The sequence below is a fragment of the Chelonia mydas genome, chromosome 1, assembly GCF_015237465.2.
Source record: "Chelonia mydas isolate rCheMyd1 chromosome 1, rCheMyd1.pri.v2, whole genome shotgun sequence".
In the NCBI taxonomy this organism is placed as follows: Eukaryota; Metazoa; Chordata; order Testudines; family Cheloniidae; genus Chelonia; species Chelonia mydas.
Window position 1 is genome coordinate 209,620,201 of NC_057849.1, and position 20,687 is coordinate 209,640,887.

General features: G+C 46.8%; 1 protein-coding gene across 1 annotated transcript; it reads left to right on the forward strand.

Annotated features, from left to right (window-relative positions):
- The first annotated feature begins 601 nt into the window (after positions 1 to 601).
- On the forward strand, positions 602 to 19,383 carry LOC122466249. Its single transcript, XM_043548926.1, has 14 exons — positions 602 to 766; positions 3,159 to 3,203; positions 4,622 to 4,666; positions 5,905 to 5,949; positions 6,256 to 6,300; positions 9,598 to 9,642; positions 9,763 to 9,807; positions 10,357 to 10,392; positions 10,956 to 11,000; positions 12,970 to 13,017; positions 14,050 to 14,097; positions 14,917 to 14,964; positions 16,126 to 16,173; positions 16,705 to 19,383. Coding segments are annotated over exons 1-14 (615 nt in total). The 5' UTR covers positions 602 to 696; the 3' UTR covers positions 16,707 to 19,383.
- The last annotated feature ends 1,304 nt before the right edge of the window (positions 19,384 to 20,687 follow it).

Below are 20,687 nucleotides of genomic sequence, written 5' to 3' on the forward strand. Positions count from 1 at the left end.
TGAGGCATGTCATTTTGGGGTGCCCAAAAATTGAAGTATCAAAGATGAATGGTCACTTCTGAAAATATTGGCCTTAGTGTCAGAAGTGCCTACAGCCCGGGGTATCCCAATTCCTTAGTGGGCTTCAGTTCTGTTTTTTCCTGTGTGAGCTAAAGAATCCTCCATTTCAGAAAGTGACCCCGTTCCTTTTCCCAGAGGTGGAATGCAAATTCTAAAGGGGATAATGATGCAGGAGATGTAGGTGAGTCACTCAGTGAGTGACCCTCCCCCAACTTACCTTGAATCACTTTGCATTTGCAAACCAGTGACTGAGGAGAAAAACAGGGATTTCCACTGCCCGCTGAGCACATCAAATGTGGGAATGTGGTTTCGGGAGCCACTCCTGCCACAGGCAAACTGAGTAAGGTGCTTAACAGCACGGCTCCCTAGAACTCCCTTGAGGCATCCTTTGTTACCCTCCCCCATGCTACTGCCATCAAGCCGCAATTATCATACCCCACGGACCCCCACCCCCAACTTCCCTATCAGGTTCTTTCCTGATATTGGGCGGGGCGGGGCCCTGACCAACAGGAATGATGCTACCTGCCAAGGCCAGAGGTTTTAAGTAGAGACAGAACACCTCCTCACCTGCACACTGGCTGCAGTCTTTGGCTCTCATCCATTGCTGTGGCTTTTACTTCCCACAAGTTGCTAACCATGCTGAAGAAGTTCCTGTTCACCTCGACCTTGTTAGCTTTGGTGCTGGCTTTCCCAAGAGAAATACCAGGTAACTCTTATGCTTTATAAACAGAGACGGGTAGAGAGATGGACACACAGAGGGAGAGACCGATAGAGACGCTCACCCAGTCAGATGTTCGGCTATTCAATAGGTGTGAGCCTACCACCAAATCAGAAATGGACAGTGATATAGAATGCACTTGTATACACACACACACACACACACCCAGAGGCACACACACGACTCATGGGGAAAGACAAAGGTCCAGAGAGAAGAGAAAGAGAGAGAGGAAGTGTTTGTGTAAATATATAAAGGGCATAAGGACACACAAAGACAGAGAGATGGGGGGAGAGGCATATGAAAAACAGACAAAAAGAGAAAGGATATGAAAAGAAAGTGAATGGGAGAAACAGGCATGGAGAGAATCAGAAAAAGGTATACAGTTTGTATATTGTTTCACAACTATTGTATTGCTCAATGTAATAGGCCCCTTTTCACGGTAGTTTTCCTGCTGACTCCTAATTTGGTATGAACTGTGGACAAGTTATTTCTGCATATCTAGGGAATCTGTTAACCCCAACTTGGCCAAATGAAATGATATGTGACATTGACTGAGACTGTGATCACATAGAGAAAGATCCCTTTTTGTAATGCATACTCTGGAGGCTAAGAAATTTAGTAACAAAACTACTAATTTAAAGTGCCAGTCACTGGTACTTAACAACAATACCTGGCACTTTATAAACCTAACTCTCAACGCAATTTACAAAGATAGGGAAGTAATTGTCCCTGTATACAGAGAGGTAAACTGAGGTTTAAAGGGGTTAAGGCATAGTCAATTTGTGATCAACTCAGGAATAGAATCCAGATGTTCTGACTGCTATTCTAGTGCCTCAGCTAATAGACCACATCAACTCTTATTTTAAGAGCCCCATTTGCCCCCTTTGCTGTTCCCTAGGAGGGACACAGTAGTTTAGCTATAACTAATTACAATTTTCCCCTCATTACATTCATTTTTAAAATGATCCCTAAATTCTCTATCATCACATACATTTTCAGAAAATACATGCTATTTAATCATAACGACCTACCTATGTTGACTGATGTGTATTATATTTCCTAAAAGTGAGATGGATTCTCTGCTGCTGAGAGTGTGTGTTTGTTGGGGGGGAATGAGGGGGTTGTCAATTGGTGTCACCCAAGGCTGAGTTCTGCCATGTTAGCAGAGAAATCAAGCTTGTTGGCCTGAGTCTCAAGCCCTGTTCATATGAGCTGCTCCTACAACTCTATTGTGGGGGCACAGTGAGAGCAAGGAGGGAAGCAGGGTAGCCTTCAAAGGGACATCAGGGATATCTGAAGAGATGAGGTGAGGCCCCATTGTCTAAAAATCCAACATACTTTTTTTTTTTTTTTTTTTGGGGGGGGGGGGGGACTTTAACAAGTTTACAAATCCTAGCCATGTAGATATAAGAAGAAAGAAAGGAAGAAAGAAAGAAAGATCTGTTTTTTTGTCTGTTTGTTTTTGTTTGGTTTTTGTTTTTGTTTGCAGGTGAATGGGCTTTGAGTATTGAATAAAAAGTAACCACATATTTAAATATCTATCTGCCCTCTGTCTATTTTGCTGGATATGTAATTGGTGTGTTAATTTTTCCATAACCACATCCTCCCATACTTTTTTGAACCATTCCTTCATGGTTGGGTTATTTTTTTTTTCCAGTGAGAGGCTACCAAGAGCCAAGCAACTACTAGCAGATGAAAAAATTCTTCCTTTCTTCTTGTGTGACTGTTTCTGCTAGGAAGTCCTAGGAGGATTACTAAAGGACTGCTTGACAATAATATCCAAGAATTTGTGCTATTTGGTTATGGCTTGCATCCCAATATTCTCTAATGATTACACACCCCACAAGCAATGCAGGCAGAGCCCTCAGGCAGTAGCACAGCCTCCCCTAGAGCTGCTCCCCCCCCCCCCCCCCCCCCCCCACAAGAACACTGTTTCAATCTCCATTCCCCCAGCCACTGTCTCAAACCCAAATCACCTGTAAGCCAGCCAGTGGGGGAGGGGAAGCTCTTTGAATTATTCATCATCAGTAGCTGAGTCCTCTTTCTTTTCTAAACTGCAGATAGAAACTGACTATTTCTCCCACTGTTGCAGGCAACCCACAGGATATCAGGGTGCAACTGCAGAAATATTCTGCAGATCTCAACATCTCATGGACATTGGAGCATGTAGCCATTTGTGGGGATAAGGAAAAAGCCCTCAAGTGATCAGTGACTCTCTGGACAGAGGACTTCTCAGACTGTGGGTCCTTCAGACACAATAGGGCACTGGAGTCTTTCAGAGCCAGGCCACTTGCTGTATGGATTAGAATTGACAGGAATTAATTCATTACCCCAAACTCATGAGAGATGTTTAATTATTATATATGGTTGTTGTCCTTAGATATGGTCACTTCTTACAGTGATGACACAACAGCAAGTCCTACTGGTGAGTCCCCCTTATAATACCTTAATAATCCATTATAAGGTATGGTTGCTCTAGAATGGGACAAGGAGGGTGCACAGACCCAGAACTCCTATGTACAAGTGATAGGCTCAGAGGAGTGTGTGAGGCACAGCTCTGTGCTCATGTGCAAAGGGACAAAAGCACTAAAGGAAGGGCTAGCTATATCCTCTCTCAAGATGTAGGAAGTGTGACTGGTAAGGGTGTTCTAGGAGGCATTATGGCTGCTCCTGCCCAGTGCTAGCATACTACCTCCAGCCTTCACTCTTGTAGTGCACCTCCTCTCATGCCTACCACTAATGTGGCTCTAGTGCTAGGAGCCTTAACTGAGCTCTTTTTAAATCTTGTGTAATTAACATGCTGAAAATGCGTTTCTGCTCTGAAAAGTGGTTGTGTATAAATGGCACCTTGGGGCTCCATGGTCAATGTCTTAGTGACTCCAGATCAAATGGCCTCCATTTACAGGTTAAAAAGTCCTTTTCTCTAACTGTCAAGCTGGGCTCTTATTTGATCATGCACCATCACCTGCTAATACAGGTTCTGCAGGCCAGTTATTGTCCTGAGTGACAACTAAGCCAATTTCTTTATCTTCAGTGGACTTGCCCAGGTCCAACTGATTGAAACTTGATCATCGATTCTACTGATGATGCACACAAAGGAGTAGAATCCAGCTCCCTCTCTCTGAGAGAGGCTGAGATGATTTAGTGTGGGATTGGTCCTGCTTTGAGCAGGAGGTTGGACTAGATGACCTCCTGAGGTCCCTTCCAACCCTGATATTCTATGATTCTATGACCCCTGTTCATATTTTAGGGCTAACAGGAATAAAAGGAGCAAAACCACCTAGCTGTTAGTCACTAGAGTCAGCAGGTAGAACTCAGAATACACAGAGGGAACAGACCTGCTGGGTAAACAGGAGCCATTTTTACACAGTCACATTTCAGAGTAAAACCACACTTTAAGAACATATTTTATATATAGCACTTTTCCTCCCAAAGTGCTTTAGACACTGGACAGAACAGCAGACAGCAATTGCAGCCAAATTCTCAAAAGTGGCCACTTGTCTTGGGAACCTCTATTTTCGGGTATCTCCTGCTGGGCTTCTAAGACCAATATCCAAAACCAGCAGCCACTTTGGAAAATGTTCACCTTAAAGTCCTCAAAGCACTGTATAAACATTAATGAATGAATCCTGGCAACTCTTCTGTGGGGAGGGTAAGTTGTGAAACACAGAAAGCCTGATTCTACAACCTTTGTTCATGAGCTCCCTCAGAGATCTCCTATCCAAATATTGCTCAGGCTTTTTTGAATTCTTTGTGATATTCAATGAGATCACAGCCCTAAGGTGACCTACAGTTTCAATCATGTCTGAGAGTTTCCTCATCTCTTATGATTGGTGTTCCCAGATTTCACCACTTCCTACATAGTGGAAACAACATCACAGACAAATGGTGAGCATTGTTTTTCTTTGATTTATCCTCTAAATTGCTCAGATTGTTGTCCATCTTACTCCTGAGCCTTTCACAAACAACCATGAGGTGCAACACAATATCTTAAAAATTAGATATGGAAAAGATGTATTGTATTGGATCACATCTTCTCAATCCCCAGCCTGGCTAATGCAGGATTGTTCCATACAATATATTATCCATGGCTAAGGCTATGTTTTAGTCACGGGTACTTTTAGTAAAAGTCATGGACAGGTCACGGGCAGTAAACAAAAATTCACTGCCCATGACATGTCTATGACTTGTACTATATATCCCTGACTAAATCTTGGAGGGAGGTTGCCTGGGGGCACCGCAGGTGCTGGGGGGTGAGGAGCAGCCCTGAACCCCCTGCTTGTGGTGAGGGGCGGGCAGCAGTGCACGGCCCGGGACCCCCACTGGTGCTGGTGGGGGGCGAGGCTGGCACGCTCCCTACCTGGCTCAGCACCTCCCCGGAAGTGGAGACATCCCTCTCCCTCAGCTCTTAGGTGGAGGCATGGCCAGGCAGCTCTGCGCACTGCCTCCACCCTGAGCGCCAGCTCCCATTGGCCATTAACTGCATCCAATGGGAGCTGCGGGGGCGGTGCCTGCAGGTGGAGGCAGCATGCAGAGCTGCCTGGCCACGCCTCCACCTAGGAGCTGAGAAAGAGGGATGTTGCCATTTCCAGAGAGCCCCCCTGAGGTAAGCGCCCCCCCAGAGCCCTCACCCCCTCCCGTGCCCCAGCCTTGAGTCCCCTCTCACACCCAAACTCCTGCTGGTGAAGAGGGTGCGGTGGCCCGAGACTGCCCCAGCAGCTCCAGCAGCTGGTCCGGGGGCCACCCAAGATGCTCAGGCAGCCCCCAGGGCCAGCCGCACTGGCCGCTGCAGAAGTCATGGAGATCCCAGAAAGTCACAGAATCCGTGACTTCCATGACCTCCATGACAAACTCACAGCCTTATCCATGACTTTTTCTTGTCCAAGAGACTCAAGTAATGAAACTCCCACAGCTTTCCTTGGGGGCACTGATCCACAGTCTAATAAAAACTCCCTGTTTCTAAATATTTTCAGAGACAGCATTTCCCCTTTTTTTCAATTTCATCCCTGCTAATACTCCATTAGGATATAAGACAGTTTGATTAAGGTGGTGTAATCAAAAGGAATCAAGTCATTTCCCTCAAATGCTTCTAACATTTTTCTATCTCTCTTGCTTTATCTCACCAGATTTCACCAGATTTTATACTGAAGAGGCAACAGCAGAAACAGTTGGTGAGTCTCCTTTTGAAAAACAAGATGATTTAGTTTCCTAGAGACCTCAGAAAGTCCTTGAGTCCAGTGAAAGTATCTTAAGGTCCCTAAACCACTCCACTATTAATGATATTCAGAACTACAAGTCCTGTACAAAGATGAACTAGTGAGTACTCCCAATCCCCCCATGAGAAAAAGGACCATTTGAAATCTTCTTGCATTTCTGTGCTCCCAAACTCCGTCCATTGAGAAAAACAGGAAAAAAAACAGATTAATTTCCCTCATGTGTGCCTCAAAATGTTTTCCTTCTGCTGTTGGTTTCTGTAGACGTCACCACTTCTTACACTGAGGAGACAACGGCAGAGCCAAAAGGTGAGTCCATTCCTTTAATGAACCTTCAGAAGTTTGTCTAGCTCCAATGCCCAAATCATCTCTAACAGTTCAACACGAAGTATTAACTTGACATTTTTTAGTGGTGGTGATTCCACCTCTTTCCCTGGAAACCACACCACTGCTAGAGTTGCCAGCTGTCCGATTTTCAACCAGAACACCCGGTCGAAAAGGGACCCTGGCAACTCCAGTTGGCACCGCTGACTGGGCTGTTAAAAGTCCAGTCTGCAGTGCAGCAGGGGCCCAGGGCTAAGGTGGGCTCTCTACCTGCCCTGGTTCGACGTGGCTCCTGGAAGCGGCCACCAGATCCCTGCAAGCCCCTAGGCACATAGGTGGCCAGGAAGGATCCACGCACTGCCCTTGCGCCTGCAGGCGCCACCCCCACAGCTCCTGGCTAATGGGAGCTGCGGAGCCAGGACTCAAGGTGGGGGCAGCCCATGGAGCCGCCCTAGCAACCCATGCACCTAGAGGCAACAGGGACCTGGCAGCCACAGTAAGCACCGCCAGGACCCACAACTCCCTCCCACATCCCAACCCCCTACCCCAGCCCGGAGTCCCCTCTCACACCCAAACTCCCTTCTGGAGCCCGCACCCAACACACCCCCAGCCCTGAGCCCCAGACCAGAGACCACACCCCCAATCAGAACCCTCACTTCCCCCCATACACCAACCCCAGCTCAGAGCCCCCTCCTGCACCCCAAGCCCCTCATACCCAGCCCCACCCCAGAGTCCACACCACAACCCCGTGCCCTGGTGAAAGTGAGTGAGGGTAGGGGAGAGCGAGTGACAGAGGGAGGAAGGATGGAGCGAGCGGGGGCAGGGCCTTGGAGAAGGGTCAGTGCAGGGGGTGGGGCAGGGTAGTTCGGTTTTGTGCGATTAAAAAGTTGTCAACCCTACACTGCACATTGAACTGGTGGCTAGCATATATAATTTTTCCTTTTGTTTTATCTCAGTGCACTCTACAGCTTAAAGTTCCACCAGAAATGTGGCTTTTTATAAATCACATCTTGTTACTCAATTTACTTGCTCCATGTGCATTTTGAGTCCCATCTATTAGAACAAGAGCAAATGTTACAAAACATTTTCTCCAGTATTAACTGTGAAAAAAATGGAATTTTGTTCAGCTGTGTTCACACTTCTAATGTATTTACTTTCCAAGGCTATGCTATAGGCATGTTCATGGAAACAGAAAATTTTAAGGACGTATTAGAGAATATCTACAGAAAGCAAAATTCAAAACTCATCATTGCAAACATCTGCAAAATACATTGATTCTAAGAATTACACTTATCCAGTCAGAGAAGAGAAACAATGCCATGTGACCTCTGTGTCCAATGAAAGTTAACCAACACAGTTTACATTTCAAATATTAAATCTAGAGACTAATTTTCAGAATGATTAACAGTGAATTATTATTCATCTAATAATAAATATATTTAAGAAAATCCTAAACTGCTCATGGACAATTTATGAATAAAGAGGCTTAATTTGCTGAATAAATGAATCACTGAGAAGTAGTCAGTCAGTCTGATTTTATTGACAGAAACAAGTGTTTGCCGTGGTTAATGCTGCAGCAGAAACTGCAGTCTTGGGAGAGAAAGCTGGAGTCCGTTCTGTCTCGTGCATCATCAGCAAATTTTCAGCTAAATTCAGATGTAGAACCTCTAATAATAGATATGATGCAGCAAGAAAACATCTAGATTTCCAGATCCTAGTTTTCAGCATGAGTAGTTAGAAAAAATTAGACTTAAGCAACCAGAGCTAGACAGGAAATATTTTTCCCAATCCATGACAATTCTCACAATTTCAAAAATGTCCTGTTCCACTGTGGGATGGAATCAAGATTTTTTATATTTTTCACAAGAAAACACAGGCAGACCACCAAACAGTCAAGTAATTATGGCATTCAACGGGGACATAGGACAACCAGCTTCTTCAGTTTCCTGCTCTGCCTTAGCTGGACTTGAAATAAGTCCCCTGCGTCCCAGGAGAGTGCCCTAACAACTAACAACTAGGCCCTAACAACTAGGATAGAGAGTCAGTTTCTCACTCTTTCTGGACTAATGAATGTTCAGTTATTTACATGTAGTGGAACACATGCTCTGTAGCCCAGTGGTTAGGGCATTTGCCCATAAGTTAGGCAGTTTGGGTTCAAGTTCCCAGTTCCCCCTAAACATAACAAGAGCTTGAACCTGCCTTTCCAGTGTCACTTGCATGCTCGGTGAGTGCAATAATCAGCAGACTATTAGAGCGTGGGTACCTCTCTGACGAGGAATTTCACCCTGGACCTGAGAAACTTTCCCAGTGAGAGTTTTATTGAAGCCATCCCTTTTGTGGCCTTGGCTACACTTGTGAGTTACAGCGCAATAAAGGAGCCCCGGGCGCCATAGCTCACTCCCCGTCCACACTGGCAAGGCACGTAGAGCGCTCTGACTCCACAGCTACAGCGCTGCTGGTACTCCACCTCGGCGAGTGGAATAACGTTTGTTGCCCCCCTGCTGGAGCGCCATGGCACCAGTGTGGACAAGGTGTTGCATTACTGCACTCTGATCAGCCTCCGGAAACGTCCCATAATCCCCTTAAGTCAAGTGGCCACTCTTCTTATTGTTTTGAACTCGCTGTAGGAATGCGGATATGACATTTGAAAGCTCCGTTTGACAGCCGGCTGCTTATGTGCTCCGAGACTTAGTGTGGAATGCTGTGTGTGAGAGACAGAGGCAGGGGGAGGGAGCGGGAGGTCTGCTGCTGTCTGAACTTACAAGACAGCATGCTGACATACTCTCAGCCCCCCAAAAACCCACTCTTTCACCCCCCACATACACATAACACATGCCCTGTCACACTCCACCCCTCCCTCCCCATTTGAAAAGCATGTTGCAGTCACTTGCATGCTGGGATAGCTTCCCATAATGCACCACTCCCAATGCCGCTGCAAGTGCCGCAAATGTGGCCACGCCAGTGCACTGTCAGCTGTCAGTATGGACAGACTGCAGCGCTTTCCTTACTGTGCTCTACGAAAGCAGGTTTAACTCACAGCGCTTTCCTGTGAGGAAAGTTTCTTGCTTGATGAATCTGCATTTTCCACTGAAAATCTCTTACACTCTGAAAAATTCCCAACCAGTTCTCACAGTCAGAGGAAATATATGTGAGACTCACAGAAGGTCATTTTCCAAGGTGTGATTTTCAGAGTCTAACCACACTTTAACCTTAGCAGGCAGAGAGATGAGAAGAGAATTTCTTGAAAGCAACTAATTGATCTTTTGTGTTGGCTTTCTCTAGATATAACCACATTTTACACTGAAGAGTCAACCCTAGAGGTTACAGGTGAGTCAATCTCAATCTGCAATGTCATTCCAAATCTAATCATGGAGAAATTCATTGAGACACTTTATCTGTTCTTTGAATTTTCCAATATTTGGATGTTGTTTTATGCTGCTTTTCTAGAGGACCCTGTAACCAGTCTGAGTGGAGAATACAAGACTGGAACTGGTAGGTTAATTTTGTTTTTCCTATTACTTTGCTATCATTATTTCTTTACTGTTCACAATGGAGGTGGCAGTGCTGCACGGGACCTTTTGTGGGAACTGATGCACACAACTCTACCGGTGCCTCTCAGTCCTGCCACTATACCTCCTGTTATTTCCATTCTGAGACACCCACACAGCTCTACCAATGTCCCTAAATCCTTCACAGCACCTCCCACTATTCCAGTTCTGGACTCCCCACACAGCTCTGCGTCTGCCTTCCAATTCTGCCCAGCAGTCCCCCTGCTATTCAAGCCTTGGGATCTTCAGAGGCCTCTGCCAATGTCCCTCAATTTGACCCACAGCTGCTCCTGTTACTCCTTGTAACTTACTACCTAGCTCTGCAGCTGTCCCCTTCTCCCTCTGGGTCCAGTTGCAAGCTCTTCTGGATGGTCATAGCAATCAGTATAAACGGATGATGAGGGCCACTGAACTACGAAAAATTCTACTGAAGAGAGTGGCATTAATCAACTCTCCTACCTGATATGCATATGATGTGTTTCTTTTTCTCTAGCTGAACCTACCTCTTTTGTGACTGGAGAAGAGTTCAGTGAGTGTCTTTTGATTGAATGTATTTTTTTCATGTCTGATTTTGTCCTTGTGGTGAGCCATACAAGGCTTTTATAGCTTGACAGATGAACCATTTGTAGCCATCTGTGAGATGTGATTGATCGCCTCATGGCATTGTTTCTGCTCCTTAACTGAATGGCTAAAACATTTAAAAGAGAAGAATTCAGACTAACAAACAGCATTTTTAGACAAATTTATGTTCCATTCCTGAAGTGGCCAGGTTTTGTGAACATTTTAACAAATCCCCAGTAGACATCAGAATCCTTGTGAATATGCCACTATATATAGCAACAGAATGATGCCTGCCCATTTATTTACCAATTTCTTTTTTCTTTAGTTGAGCAGCTTTACTCTGGAAGAAACTTTGGGGTATGCTTTACTTCAGAAGGTCTCAGCTGGGTATTTCCCAGTATTTGTATGTTCTCTAACTTAGTTACATTGATATGTAGGACCGCCTGCTGGCCACAGGCACCTACATGTCTGGAGCAATTTGAGGGTAAATCAACTGTCTCTGTCCTATATACCCTGTTGTTTCTTTTCTAGAGGAATCCAGCACCAGTGGGAGTGGAGATCTGTGGAGTGAGTACCGTAAGTCACTCCTGCATTTTTCTGTTACTTTGTTATCACAGTTCCCTGTTTTTCTCTTCTTGCTATGAAAGACCCTTATTCCTATTAACTCCTGTTCTCCCTCCCTCCAAGAGTATTGCCATTGTAATTCAATCCTGCCCTGCAGCACCCCTTGCTATACCAGTCCTGGGCTCCCCACACAGCTCTGCCACTGCCCTTTAGTCCAGCCCTACAGCATCCTCTGTCCCTGGAGCCTTCTTTCTTCTTCCACAGCTCTGATGAAAAACTACCAAATTCCACCTGAGACCATAAATCACAATGGCTTGTTATTAAACTTATTCAAATCTTTTAAAAAACCTGAGTCTGGGATTGGCTTGCTTAGTGGCTCCCAGCATCAATACTTCTCAGATGGTCCCATCAGTTTCTGCAGAATTTGTTTCCATTAAAAAAAAATCTTCTAGCCTTTCTGGTTGCAAATAAAATAATTTTAACATGCACAGTGCTGTCTTCCTTAGGTTTTGGACAGCCACACACAAAGCTCTTAAAGGTGTGAATTTTACTGTTCACCTCTGAACCCTAATAATGGCAATTTAAACTCAGCATTATAAACTTTCTCGTTCCTCATCTTTTAAACAAACATCCATTTACTCTGAGACGGTAGGCAGAGTTTCAGATTATGGGCAGGGCTTAAATAGAATACCCTTTTTTCCCCCCAGTCAGTGATGAGCTGCCAAAATCTTAACAACCGGTTCCCTCCTCACCCCACGAGGGGGTCGCTGCCCACCCCCAGCCCCCGGGGCTCTTACCCCATCCAACCCCCCGCGTTCCTTTACCCCCCCCCCCCCGGACCCCTGCCCCATCCACCCCCCTCCCCTATCCCCTGACTGCCCCCAGAACTGGGCAGGTGGGTCTCGTGGGCCACCATAGTGGGTGCCCACCCCACCCCTAAGAGCCAGAGGGACCTGCCGGAGGGGAGGTGGGGAGTCCCAGTGGTGCTTACCTGGGGCAGCTCCCAGGAAGCATCCGGCAGGTCCCTCTGGCTCCTAGGGGCAGAGTAGCGTAGCTGGGGGGAGCGGGGGAGCAGCTGCTCCCCCTACTGATCACATCAAAAGTGGAGCCTTAGGCGCCGACTCCGCGGTTGCTCCAGGGCTGGAGCACCCACGGGGAAAAATTGGTGGGTGCAGAGCCCCCACCGGCAGCTCCCCACCCCGTGCCCGGCCCCAGCTCACCTCACCTCCGCTCCACCTCTGTCCCTGAACACGCCGCCCCGCTCTGCTTCCCACGAATCAGCTGTTCAGCAGGAAGCCGGGGAGGGCTGAGAAGCAGGTGGTGGCTTCACACTCAGGCCGAGGGTGGCGGAGGTGAGCTGGGGCGAGGAGCAGTTCCCCTGCACACACACCCCCCTCGGGGTTGCCTGCTGCAGAGCAGGTGGCCCTCCTTGAGCCCTCCCGCCCCATCTCACCTCCGCCTCCCTGGGCCTGAGTGCGAAGCCGCCGCCTGCTTTTTGCGGGAAGCCTGATTTGCGGGAAGCCTGGAGGGGCGGAGAAGCAGAGCGGGGCGGCGCGTTAGGGAAGGAGGCGGAGCGGAGGTGATCTGGGGCTAGGGGTGGGGTGGGGTGGGGAGCTGCCAGTGGGTGCTCTGCACCCACCAAATTTTCCCCTGGGGTGCTCCAGCCCTGGAGCACCCATGGAGTCGTCGGCTAAGGTGCCACTTTTGGCCGGTTAAATTTAAAAGCCCTTTTAGAACCAGTTGTCCCTCGCAGAACAACCGATTCTAAAAGGGCTTCTAAATTTAACAACCGGTTCTAGCGAACCGGTGGGAACCGGCTCCAGCTCACCACTGCCCCCAGCCTGCCCCTGGTCTGCCCCAAGTTTTTCCGCAAAGTGAAACCTGAAACATATGTGTGTTTTACATAGGATTGGGTTTTGTTTTCAAGGTTTTGCACAGATCTTTTGATTTTCCCAGAAAGTTGTTGTTGTTTCTTCCATAGTTGAATCCAGCACCCTCACAAATGAAGCCTATTCAACTGGAACAGCCAGTGAGTTCCCTTTACATTCATTGTTTTATTTTTCCATATGTAATTGTCTTTATCGAAGTTGCTCATTGTACCTCTCATTCCTCTAAAAGAGCCACCTTATAGAATCCAACAGCACAAAGCGATCTGGAGAGGAGATTAAGATGGAAAATTTTAAAGGTGTCATATAAATGATGTTTTAAAAATTGGGTTTGTGAGCTTTTTCTTTATTTATGAGATATAAAGAGGGCAGAAAGGGTTGTTTGTCTTCCTTTTTTTTCTTGCTTTTTTTATCCTTAGCATTAATTCAAGTTTTGTCTCCTCTAGTTTGGCTAGAGGAATTCTTGGGGCTCTCAGGAGATGTGTATTGTTGGCTTTCCATAACATAATAGAAGGTGAAAGCTGGAGGGACTGTTGTTCAGTCTTTAACAAAGACTTCCTTTCTCCTGAATGTTCTACTTATTTGAGTTAAATAGACATTAACCAAAGCAAAAATAATAAAAATCAAAGTTGTAAACAGTCTGACTGAAAAAATCCTTCTCTCCGCTGCTGCACTGCTTTCAGTCTCTTGGCTCTTGTGTTGTGTTTTTACTAATTATCTAGTCATCATAGATTCTTCCAGTCTGGTCTGGACCTGAATTTCTAATAAACACAAGGGGGGTGGAGGCTAATCTCCCTAAAAAACATACCATAGAGGCCCTTTTTGTGTTTCAGTGAGAAGGAAAGAAAAGGCACAAGTTCAGTTTTTCCCTTTGTGGATCGCTATAACAAACTGGCAGTGTTTGCACGGAAAACCCTGTTAGCAGGTGCTGACATTTTTGGGAGAGAGTTCTGTAGGTTCTGCTAACTGGCGTTCAGTCCTGCCCTTGCCAAGGTCTGCAAATGCCTCATAATCTTGCCTTGCAGCCTCCTTGCTGCCCTAGTCATGGGCTTCCCAAACAGATCTGCAAAATGTCCCTGAATCCTGCCCTGCAGCCCTATGAGGTTTTATACAGAATTTTTCTTTAAAATAATGCAACCATACATTTCCCTATAATTTTGATGTTCTTTACACAGATGACTCCAGGACCATCTCCACTGAACTACATACGCTGGATGGAACATGTAAGAAGTCTCTTTTTCATTATTTTAATTTAGTTTGCAGTTGTCTCTGTCTAAATTACTCCCCATAACAGATGTCCTGGCACCATCTACCTTTATTCTTTGAAGATCAGTAAACATCAGTTGAAATGTAAAAGACCACAAAGGTTTCCTGGCCCTGAGGGGGCATCAACTCAGGGTTTGCCCCAGTATTTTTATTCAAGATATACAGAGGGCACAAAATTTGGGATTTAGAAAAATATTGTAGGGATCACCTTTTTGTTCTGTGTTTGTACAGCGCCTAGCACAGTGGGATCCTGGTGCATGACTGGGGCTCCTAAGTGCTACAGTAATACATGTGATATTTCAAAATAATAATCATAAGTCAACAGAACCTATAAACTTATCACAAGATTCTGATTTAGATTCAGAAAAATGCAGCTCATTAACAGCATATCATAAAGTGAGATGTTGATAATATCTACAGGAGCCATATGAGTCACAAGCACAGGGTGCTACCAGTGCACCTCAACACTCACTTGATGCAATCCCTGCCATTTTAGTCCTGACTCTATCCTGCTCTTCCTGAAACTCTGCAAATGCACCATAGTTCTGACATGCAGGATGCCTAGAGTCCCAGTCCTGGGCTTTTCACACTGCTCTGTTGATGCCCCTCAGTTTTGTCCAGCACTTTGCACTGGATTGTCCTCAGAGAACCTCATTATAAATTGAAGAAAGGCCATAGCTAGTGAGAAAAGTGGCCCAATAAATTGTAGAGAGATTCATTCTGAGGAACTGACCCTATGGATTTTCCTGATATTTAAATGTTCTTGTTTTCTACAGCTGAACCCAGCACCAGTTTGAATGGAGAATCTGTGACTGAGGGAGCACGTGAGTTTTGGTTTCTGGTCTCCTTTTTTCACCTCCATAACACAAGTTGCACTGCTCTGGTGTTGTCCAGATAAACAGTCCCTAGTCGGAGGTTATTTGGGATCCAATGGACTGAATTTGAGGTTCTCTCTACTTCTGAGGTTGATTTGGTTGGATGGAAAGAGAGAGGCAGGGGTTGTGGCATCCTTGGATGGGTTAGAACAGAGGTGGGCAAACTACAGCCCGTGGGTCACATCCGGCCCGCGGGACCATCCTACCTGGCACTTGAGCTCCCAGCTCGGGAGGCTAGCCCTCGGCCCCTCCCCTGTTGTCCCCCCTCCCCCACAGCCTCAGCTCCCCACGCCACTAGCGCTCTGGGCGGCAGGGCTGCGAGCTTCTGCCGGGCGGCGCGGTGGCATGGCTGGCTCCAGCGGGGCTGCAAGCTCCTGCTGCTCTGAGCGGCGTGGTAAGGGGGGAAGGGAGTGGGGGGGTTGGATAAGGGGTAGGGGGTTCCAGGGGGCAGTCAGGGACAGGGAGCAGGGGGAGTTGGATAGGCCTGGGAGTCCCAGGGGGCCTGTCAGGGGGCAGGGGTGTGTATCGAAGTCGGGGCAGTCAGGGGACAGGGGTTGGATAGGGGGGTTGGATGGGGGTGGGGTCCCAGGGGGGGCAGTTAGGGGCGGGGGGTACCAGGAGTGGGCGGTCAGGGGACAAGGAGCAGGGGGGGTTGGATGGGTCAGGGGTTCTGAGGATGGCAGTCATGGGGTGGGAAGTGGGAGGGGGCAGATAGGGGCCAGGGGCCAGGGTGTTTCGGGAGGAACAGCCTTCCCTGCCTGGCCCTCCATACAGTTTTTCAGTCCTGATGTGGCCCTCGGTCCAAAAAGTTTGCCCACCCTGGGTTAGAATCTTCCTAGCTGCCTCCTTGCATTGCTTCTTCTTCCAAGCAGATGGGAAATCATAACTGCTGTAAGCTAAAAAGTCCTTTCTAGCCGTTTTTGGGGCATCCCTTTTTTCCATCCTCTACACTTGGGTCACAGTAGTCTCCTCGCAGGCCTCTTCTCATTTCCGCCCACTTCCCCAGGCACGACAGTGTCCTGTTCGGCTGATCCAGACCGTTGAATTTCTCACTACAGCCTTTGGTGAGGAGAATCCCAGAGAGGTGACTGTTTGGTTTTCTCGTTACAGAGGGATCCAGCAACCTCCAGGGTAATGTGGGAAGTGAAGATCAACCCTGTGAGTAAATCCTGCTCTTCCCCTAGTCTCCAATGCTCTTTCCCATCTTACTAACAAAGTCCTCCCACACCATTCCCTGAACAAATGATACCCTAATCCCTCTCTGTGCGTGAACCCTACATTCTAGGATTCTGTGCTAACCAAAGGGACACGTTGTCCCCTTTCCATGAGACATTAAGGCCAAAATTTTCAAAAGGAACCATAAAATTTTGGGTCCCAAATGGAGGCAATTAGATTCGTCAATATAGGAACCTCAGAATGGAGGCACCCAAAATCAGTCACATAAATGTAATCTATCTAGCCAGGTTTTTATAATAGTGCCCATCACCATAGTATCTACAAACCTTTTAGAGCATCCTATAATCAATAAATGGGACCATAATGGAGATGTGACTGAGAAATCCACAGCTCTCTGAATACATAGATTAATCTCTTTGTGACCCTAACGTTGATTCTTATTTCATACTGGGGGGATTCCTCAAAACTTTGTAACTCAGTAGAACTTTACTTCTTTCTTCTCTTTCTCTTTAGAATATGATGCACAAATAAATCGAGACTGAAGAGGCATAACTCACCTCCCAGTGACATCAGCTTTATCACAGAAACATTTGAGTCTTAGAACTACATAGCATTTAGGTTTAGTTTTGTAGGATATTGCTGTTAAATTCCTAGAGGTATTTTGCATTCTGTGGTACTTTGATTCCTATTTGTGTTTTATAATTTATTAACAGGGTGGAAAAAAGGCACCTCCTGAGTTTTAGTCCCATCCCCATTTTGTTCCCAGGAATATAAAGAAGATGAGACCTCCTGCAGGTCACAAACAGCTGCTCAACCCAAACTCATAGCTATTCACAGCCTCACATAGGCCCCCAGAATCCTCAGTGCTGATTCCCAAGATGTGAAAGGACAGTTATAGTTATAAGATTTTATATATAAACCGTTGCCTTTAACCCTTGAAAAAACTGGCTGGTCATCTGGTGGATGGAACCTGGGGACAGGCTAATAGCTAAGGCTTTTGGGTGGCCACTGGGAGGTACTGTGGGGAGGAAACATTTCTGGCCACTGATAGACAGGTTGTATTAGGACTCTTGCAAGGAGGATAATGTCCTGACCTGCCTTTTTCCATGATTTACCAGGCCTGAATTCCTAGTATGATTTGCTTGCCCCTTCTGCTGGTTCCTGGCTGCTATCTCTGCAGAGAGAGAGCTACGTTGTATTAGGAGAACAGTATGGGAGTGAGCAGGAACTGGTAGGCATGTGGTTCAGAGTGGCTCCAGGAAGAGAGGCAGGACCAAAGGCTGTAGGTGGGAGCTCAGTCATCACAGAATGAGGGGTGGGGATAAGATGGTGTGTGTTTTTTCGTTCCCTTTGGGGATGGCGAAAGAACAGAAGTGGATAGGGGAATGCTGTGAGGACATCATCTTCAGGGCCTTATGGGAGTAAGCAACTGGATTTAAAGGTGATAAGAACCTGTGTATTTCTGTTAAATGAGTGCCACTGTTGTCTGGTGATTAGAGTTGGGGGGTGAGGGGAGGGCTGCAAGTGTGGATTTCTGAGTTCTGCTGTCATTTCTGGGAGCCGAGATCTGCCACAGGCATGCTGTATGACCTTGGGCAAATCAATTTGGCCTTGTTTTCAGAGATGCTGAGCTCCAAAAACTCCAGCTCAACTTGTGGGTAGGGTTCCCAGGTGTATGTTTTTTCACCGGAACGCCCAGTCGAAAAGGGACCCTGGCGGCTCCGGTCAGCACCACTGTCTGGGCTGTTAAAAGTCCAGTCAGTGGCACAGAGGGGCTAAAGCAGGCTCCCTGCCTGCCCTTGCTCTGTGCGGCTCCTGGAAGCAGCTGGCATGTCCCTCCCACTTCTAGGCGCAGGGGCAGCCAGGGGGCTCCGAGCACCAGCTCCACAGCTCCTATTGGCCAGAAACCGCAGCCAATGGGAGCTGTGGGGGTAGCACCTGCGGACTGGGACAGTGTGCGGAGCCGCTTGGCTGCGCCTCTGCCTAGGAACCAGAGAGACATGCTGACCACTTCTGGGAGCCGCCTGAAGTAAGTGCCGCCTGTAGCCCACACCCTCTCCTGCGCCCCAACCCCATGCCCCAGCCCTGAGACCACTACCACACCCAAACTACCTCTTGGAGTCCGCTACCCCTCCCGTACCCCCTGCCCCAGCCCAGTGAAAAAGAGCAAGCAAACGAGGGGGTGGGGGGGATAGAGCGAGCGACGGAGGGAGGGGGGATGGAGTGAGCAGGGGTGGGGCCTCAGAGAAGGGCAGGGGAGGGGTCTCGGGGGAAGGGGAGGGCAAGGGTGTTTGGTTTTCTGCAATCAGAAAGTTGGCCACTCTGTGAAATTCAGGCCCTTACCTGCTCTGATTCCCAGTCTATAAAACGGGGACAATAACATTTGCCAACCTCACTCTGAGCAACTTGGATGAAAGTTGTTAATTATCATCATGAAGAGGGTGATCATCTGAAAAGACAGAAGAGGTGGCTGGAGCTGCGCTGCAGCCTGGATTAACTGAATTGATGATGGACTATATAGGTCATCGTTGAAGGATGAGCATGGCTGGACCCGCTAGATCTGCGTCAGAGGTGAAGTGCATTCGTTGTACAGCAATTATATCTGAAAATGCTCAGAGTTGCTATTTTTTCTTTCTATCACAGACATAAGTTTTGTTTCCCCATGTCTGCAGTAAGCTCTGTTTAAATAATAAATATACCACAATGAAATTAATGAGTGTGTGACATGCACTGTTTACACTGCATATCTCTTCCATGTTCAGCTTTCTGCTGGATGCCAAGAATCATTTCCTAGAACAGATTCACCATCCTGCTAGTATTTTATGCCAGGTTGGCCTTCCCCCTTATTTATAACCTTTTACTATAACTTTGTGTTAATAAATTGGCATCATAAATAATTTTTAAAAATATTAATTTAATCATTCTTTTCATTCACCCTAATCCTTCTGAATCTCCACAGCAGAACTGTAAACTCTGAGTGTTTTCTGGAAAACTGGTCTTTCCACAGAGTGAAGGGACATACCACAAATTAAAAAACAAAGCAAATGATAACTGTTCAGACAACTTCCAAATATTATGGCTGCATTGAAGAAAACTCAGCTATGTGCACTGCTGCCCTGTAATATTTGAAATAGGTCAGAACTACTCATGTGCAGATTTTTTATTGTAACAAGAGCTGAATCTAAAGGCATAAGATGCAGTGGGTGGTGTATTTTCACCACTGCCCCCTACTGTCTGGGCATGTGTCAGTGCTGCTAGTGTGTATATCCTTCCCTTCTGCTAGCTGGCTGAGTAGGGCTGCTCTTTTAGGGATAGTATAAGCTACCTTGTATGTCTCCTCTGCATCTGGGGTACTTGGAACAATCTCCTGAAAACTTATGTTTGAGCTATGTTTAACCCCTTTTGTGACTGCTAATTTGAAGAAAGAAATCATTGAACTGGAGATGATCTGAGTTATAACAGTTCTTGGAGTGAGGACTAGTTGGTCCAAGTCCCTGAGTAATAGGATTCAGAATTTTTCATCTATGGGCTGCTGATTCCAACCTGGCCCAAGATGGGAATGACCGGAAGACATTCTTGCCTGATGTGAAATGAGGTAGTGGGTCTCAGGCTCTTGGGTGAACAGGTGTCTAAATTACAAAACAAACCCACCACACAATCCACTGTTTGCCTTCAGTCCCCTGAAAGGCTGAGTTACTGTGTGTGTGTGCGTGTTTGTTGTGTGTAGCAGGCACTGCCGTGCCCATTCTGCATCCAATCTGGGGCTAAAGAGAGAACTTCGGCCTCCAGAGACTATGTGAAGTCACTCAAAACAACACATGGACACACAACTTGGAAAATGTTTTTTAAATGCTGGGGTTTTTTTAATTGTACACCTTCTAGAGGAACATTTGATTCATCCTCCCCTCCCCCCCAAGAACCAAGACAATTAATGATGGAATCTTCAGGGTGTTTTCTTATGTTGTCAGCTGGGCTTTCGAATGAGAGGTTTCACGCACTTTTGCCCACACCGTTCAATTGCACAGCACTTCAGGCTTCCTTTGCAGTCTGAATCTCCCCTACAGGGTGCAGCCAAGCAAGGATTCTGGTGACCCCAGCCCCTGCTATCCTTCGAATCTGAGCCAGACTCATCGGCTGAGTCATGATTTGGATGCCCATGTCGTGGGGATCCCCTGTGCCCACCAGGTCCCCATGTATTACCTCCATGAACACTAGGGCACAATCCAGGCTTCACTGTCACAGCAGAAAAACCTGTAGTAAAAGTGATCACAAGATAGATGACCATAATGGTCCCTTCTGGCCTTGGATTTATGAAATGGAGAATGATACCAGTGCAGATAACCTGGAACAATCTGTTTCAAGAATAACCTATTTCTACTTCATCCCAAATGATAACTATTACATTACTCTGTCTTCAGATTCACCATCTCCTCCAACCCCTTGCAACAAAGCTCCCTTACCCACTCTGAACAGTTGTTCCCTCCCTACAAGAGACT